Raw genomic sequence first — 6,000 nt, forward strand, 5'->3', positions numbered from 1 at the left:
TTCATGGCCTGCCATACAATTACCATACCCAGATGTGGCCTTCAGGCCAAAAAGTTTGCCGACCCCTGGTCTAGACAGTCTTAAAAGCTTCTTCACTCCACATTACCTGCCATTTTATCTTGTTGATTAAGTCTTTTATAGGCAAAGCAACATAAAAGCCTCACCCAGATCTTCAGGGGTTGTCTTCGCATACAGCGCTTCAGCTGCACTGGTGCAGCTACATTGCTGTAGCACTTTAATAAAGACACTACTATGCAGACATAGTTAATCCACCTCCCTATGGTACCTATGGGCTTGTCTACATTACCCGCTGGATCGACAGGCAGCAATCAATCTAGACGCAATAAATCGACCGCTGAGCGCTCCCCCGTGGACTCCAGTACTCCACCAGGGCAAGAGGCGCAGGCAGAGTCGATGGGAGAGCGGCAGCAATCGACTTACCGCAGTGAAGACAACGCGGTAAGTAGATCTAAGTACATCGACTTCAGCTACGTTATTCGCGTAGCTGAAGTTGCGTAACTTAGATCAATTCTCTCCCCCGCCCCCCACACCCCACTTCCCCTCAGTGTAGACGAGGCCTATGTCAACTGGAGAAGCTTTCCCTCAACATAGTGCTGGCTACACCGGGGTTTAGGTCGGTATAACTACAGTAACTCCTCACTTAACGTCCTCCCGCTTAACGTTGTTTCAAAGTTACGTCGCTGCTCAATTAGGGAACGTGCTTATTTAAAGTTGTGCAATGCTCCCTTAGAACGTCGTTTGGCTGACTTTACAAGGGAGCATTGCACAAGTTCCTCTTCTCCGCCTCCTCCCCCTCCCTTCATCCCAGAGCTTCCCCTGCTGCCAAACAGCTGTTTGGCAGTGCTTAGGACTTTCTGGGAGGGAGGGAGCGGGGAAGCTGCCCCCCTGCCCCACCCCACCCCCCCACAGGAAGGGCCACCCGGAACACAGGGGCTTTAAGGGGGCCCCGGCCTACAGCTCTAAAGCCCCTTTCGGAATGCGACCCTGCGAGCACGGACCAGAGGACTCAGGAGGAGCAGGGGCAGCCGTGCAGCCAGCAGCCAGAGAGAAGCGGCGATTTCCCCTTCAAAGCGCCACTTCTTTCCGGCCGGCTTTGAAGGGGAAGCGCCACTTCTCGACGCTGGCTACGCAGCTGCCCCTGCTCCTCCTGAGTCCTCCGCCCCGTGCTCGCAGGGCCGCATTCTGAAAGGGGCTTTAGAGCTGCAGCCTAGGGCCCCGGGGCCCCCTTAGCCCAGGGCCCTGCAGCCCCTAAAGCCCCTGCATTCCTGGTGGCCCTGCCTGCCCGGGGGCGGGGGGGGGGGTGGCGGCTCCTAGAATCACGGCCATGGGGGCGGTGCCACACTGCGCAGAGCCACCTGCACACCCCCTGCACCAAACAGGAGCTGCCCCAGGTAAGTGCTCTGCACCTCCTGCCTGCCCCAGCCCTGAGCCTCCTCCCGCACCCCCACCCTGAGTACCCTCCCGCACCCTGCACCCCCAGGCATGAGCCCCAGGGTAAGCCAGGGGCACCTCCCCACCACAGTACAGTACTGTGCAGAATATAATGCCTTTTGTCTGCCCAAAAAAAAAATTTCCTTGGACCCTTAGCCCCCGCATTTACATTAAATCTTATGGGAAAATTGGATTAGTTTAACATCGTTTCACTTAAAGTTGCATTTTTCAGGAACATAACTACAATGTTAAGTGAGGAGTTACTGTACGTTGCTCAGGAGGGTGCATTTTTCACACCCCCAAGCGACATAATTATACCAATATAGACTTGGCCTCAGTCTTCTGACTCCTTTCAGCTATAGGTCCACCTCACATACTCCATACCACCAACGGATACCTGCCAACCGCATCCAAAAAAACAGAGCAGAGATTGCTCAAGGATTGAGGAAGAAAAGCAGCGGCTGTCAGAGCTACACAACAAAAGACCAAGATGATTAGTGGCGCACTCAGTTTAGCAAGTATATTTTAAAGGCACCTGTATCTGAGAAGCGTACTTACTTTGTAATATCCAACAGGAATTTTAAGACCTGCTTATTTCTATAGTGTCTTCTTTAAAATTAAGGTGGTGAATGCATGTGTACAAACAGCCGCCTTAAGTTTTTACATTCCATCAGCCACATTAAAATGAGCTTCCAAACAATTCCTTTGAGACTGACAGCCAAAGCTAGACTTTTAAAAGACTAGCTCATGAAGTCAAACTATGCTGCAACATTTTCAATACTAAGGAAACTGATTGGAATCTGCATAATTCTTCCATAGAGAAGTAATTAGTGATCATAGCAAGACTCACGTGAGCAAGCACAGACCCTTGAGTGGTGTAAGAACAGTATTTATAGAATAAACAGGTCTAACAAAAGTCCTCTGTTGTGCTCAATTGTTTCACGCAGAGGCAGCAGAACCAGGCAGGGCCCCGCCCCACACACACTCTCCCACCCCAATTGAAGTATAGGAGGCTGATCTACATTCCCTCCCTCGCAAAAAAATGTTTTCCAGCCCCACAATAGCTCAGAGACCAGTACAGGACCCAGCAATGTTTCCACACACACACAGGCAAGAGAGTAGGACCCAGGAAGGGCTGGAGTGGCCAGCAGAGCTTGACTTCAGGCCAGCTGCTGGGGAGCAGGTTGAAACAGCTCTCCTCTCCCCACCTTCCAGCCACTGTAGTCAGACACCCAACCCAGGGGAAGGGCAGGAGCATGCACAGAGGTGAGGGGAAAGGCACCAGCACCTGGGCACGGGACATCAAGGTACCGAGAAACAGCAATAGGAACTAACAAGCTGCCCCTTCCCAGCCTGTAGCAGCCCCCTCACTCCCCCCACCTACACCCACCCCTTTTATAACCAGACTAATTCACCCTCACGATCATAGTTACCTAAATACCGTACATAAAGTCTGAAACTTTTCTGAAAGCATTTTTCAGAAGGCAGTTATATATTAAAACATAAAAAAGCTGTGTCATATAGCAATGTGACCTGCTGCGGTCTCCTAATCAGTTATTTCTATGGATTTCTAAACAGCCAAAAAGTCACCTAAAGAACAATTTGTGAATGAGTTATGGCTTAAAACCTTCGTTGTACTCAAGGGTTAAAAATCCATTTGCTCATTTACAAGTGAGACGCTTCTGGATGTGTGGGGGGACCAATGCCATCAGTTTCTGCAAACTATAGTTTAGAAGAGTTTTTAGCCATTGATTGCAAAAATACTTTTCCAATCAGGGTGATGCTGTGCAGTCTCCCCCTAGTTAGTCTACGGACAACTGCAATATTTCTGCTGCTGTTCAGAGCTTTCCCAAGCTACAGAGTGAGGATTCACTGAGTATTCTCAATTTTCACTTCTACCATTCATAACCCTGTCAGTAGCTATGAAACTGACAAAAATAATCTAATTTTCACTTTGCCACCACTTGGCAAGGCTATGAACAGTAGCAGACAGAGGCATCAGAGCTATTCACTGAGGGGAAAAAAGAACTCTAAGCCACAGGGTAGATTAGAAACACCTCATCATCATCTTCAGCAAAGAGGCTGACAGAGGAACAGAGTAATGGACACAGCCATTAGCAGGAGTCTGGGTTGGCAAGTGGAAGAACAAAGAAGGGTTCTTTGCCTTGACAGTAAAAAAGAGTTGGTAGGATTTCCAAACTTCAAGTATATCTGCCTCCAGCCAGTAGCATGGAATCCCTGATGAGGTGCAGTATCCTGCTATAAGTCTTAGCACAATCCCATTTTTCAGTAACTGGTGTGGAGGTTGGCCTCTCCTCATCTGCAGTTTGTCCCCAGACAGTGCTCTCCTATTTACTGTATTTGTTTTTGAATTAGGTATCAGGTTAATTTTTCAAGATGTTAGTTTTTTGGGGTAGATTTAAGATAGGTCCTTCATAAAGTCATGTGATGAACACTACTCCGCAAGAAACCCCCCCAAATCTTTTCTGTGTATTCCTTTCTTCATCTATCACCTTGTCTGTCAACTCCCCCAATATTTTGTTTTATTAATACAGACTGTTCGGGGCACAGAACATTTACTTACTTGCTAAGTAAAATACTAAGCCATAGCACTATGGAAGCACTGAATATCAAACTAAATTGCATCATGGTGAGTATTGCAGTGTCATTAGTACAGTAATAGTAAGGCTCCAGGCAAGATTTATTTTCTCCCGACTCTCCACCCACACCATTCTCTTGAATGCTTTTTCCTTTTCTTCAGGGTTTTGGCAGCCAACAGTGTTTTACAATGCTGTGTCATTTACCGCAAGAGTCAGCATTATCTTTTGAAGAATGTGCCCATAAACTTGATACAAAAAATTTTTGTAGACAAAAAAACTTTGAACATTTAAGATATAAAGCTAAAGAGTTTAGTGCTCGCTAGAGATAAGGAGTTTAAGGTGTTATGACCATTTGGCAGGCTTGTTTTATTCTGGAAGTACTGAAAATCAAACATGTATTAAGTTTAATAGTCAACACTGTTAGCATTCAACTGACATCTGAAAAATCAAAATTAGTAAGAACACACCAACCTACTGCCCTGGTCACCTATTCAAAATAAGGAATTGAGTGTAAACAACATGAGCAAAGATATTACAAGAGCTACAGCTATTTTTTTCAGACTGGGAGGGATGCGATCAGTCATTTAATACAACATCCAGTCCCATGGAGGCTGCTGAGCTCAGGCCAGTACTCTCACAGTTACCGTAGATGCGTGACACTGACTCTGCCTACTCGCGGCTCTCACTCCACGGAAGGTCTGATTAGTTAGCGCCCATCTCTGGCGTTTACGCGGCCATGACCCAGGCTGTATTTGCTGAATCTGACGAAGCTCTGAGGACGGTATTTACCTAGTCTCTTTGTGTAGCACCGACTGCACAGAGTGCAAGAGACAGCGCAGACTTTGGCCTGGATCACCCAGCTCTGAGCCCTCGCACGGCGGCGGGGAGGCTAACTCCCATGCCCTCCCCAGCGGCGGGGAGGGGACCCGGCCCAGCGCTTCCGGGCGCCAGGCCCGGGTGTCTCTGCCCAGCCCCCCATACATACACACACACCGGCCCCACTGCCCCTGGGCAGCTCCCGCTGCTGGAGCCGCTGCCCGGCCTCCACCCTATATCCCACCGCCCCGCTCCCTCCACCCGCAGGGGCGAGCCCCGCCGACTCGGCCAGCCCGGGCACCAAGGAAAGCGGGTTCGCCCCAGCCCGGAGTCTACCCGTGAGCGGCCCCCAGCAGGGCCCCCGCCCAACGCGCGCGCGGCCCGGCCCCGCTTACCAGCGGCCAACAGACACGAGAAAAACAGCAGCTGCATATCTGCGTCTCTGCAATGCGGAGCCGATCAGCTGATCGCAGCCTATATAAGGCCAGCCCGAGCCCCCGTCACTGCGCATGCTCTGCCCACCCTGCTGGGGGGGACCACCAGTACGCATGCGCTCATCACTCCACAGCGGACCCCACCCCCCGCAGCGTTTTCACAATCGCGCATGCTCCTTTTCTCCGGGTCTTCTGACGCTAAATCATCTCGCCCTAAGGGCGATGGGGGAGGGGGATTAGTGGAGAAGGCGCATGCGCAGGAGGGAGTAGTGTGCGGGGATTGTATGGGGGGGGGTGCTCAGACACCAGGTGACGGGCAAGCTGCGGGTCGCAGGCAGGGGCGGTTGGCTCAGCCCGCGCTGCCCCGTTATCTCTGTGCAGGGACGTGCCCTGGGGCGCCTGCAGGAGGCTGGCTGCGAGCGCCCGCCCCCGGACGGCTCCTGTCCGTTGCCGCCTAGCCCTGTAGCCAGCAACGGCCGTCGGCTGGAGGGAGCCGCGCAGGAGCGTTCAAGGGAGGGGCCCCGCCGGGCTGGGTGAGCCGGGCTTGCTCCGCAGCCCAGCGCGGTCACCCAACGGCCCTTATGCCAAGCCAGGGGCTGCCCTCCTGCCCCGGGGAAGGAGACCCGAAGAAAAACTGGAGTAGCTGGAAAACAGGCGTTGGTCCAGTAAATGCTACTCATCCCCAGCGTGGCTCTCCG

The 6,000-nt window shown here is 51.5% G+C and overlaps 1 protein-coding gene across 3 annotated transcripts in view; it reads right to left on the reverse strand.

Annotated features, from left to right (window-relative positions):
* Nucleotides 1-5,350, reverse strand: part of LOC112105379 (prosaposin) — a 45,779-nt gene extending 40,429 nt beyond the window's left edge. For all 3 annotated transcript variants that reach the window (XM_024198152.2, XM_024198154.2, XM_024198151.2), the window contains exon 1: nt 5,264-5,350. In XM_024198152.2, the coding sequence (XP_024053920.2) occupies nt 5,264-5,300 (37 nt within the window). In that variant the 5' untranslated portion in view covers nt 5,301-5,350. The remainder of the gene's footprint in view (nt 1-5,263) is intronic.
* Between the last annotated feature and the right edge of the window lie 650 nt (nt 5,351-6,000).

This window comes from Terrapene carolina, unplaced genomic scaffold (genome assembly GCF_002925995.2).
Source record: "Terrapene carolina triunguis isolate 2854851 unplaced genomic scaffold, T_m_triunguis-2.0 Scaffold95, whole genome shotgun sequence".
NCBI classification, from domain to species: domain Eukaryota; kingdom Metazoa; phylum Chordata; order Testudines; family Emydidae; genus Terrapene; species Terrapene triunguis.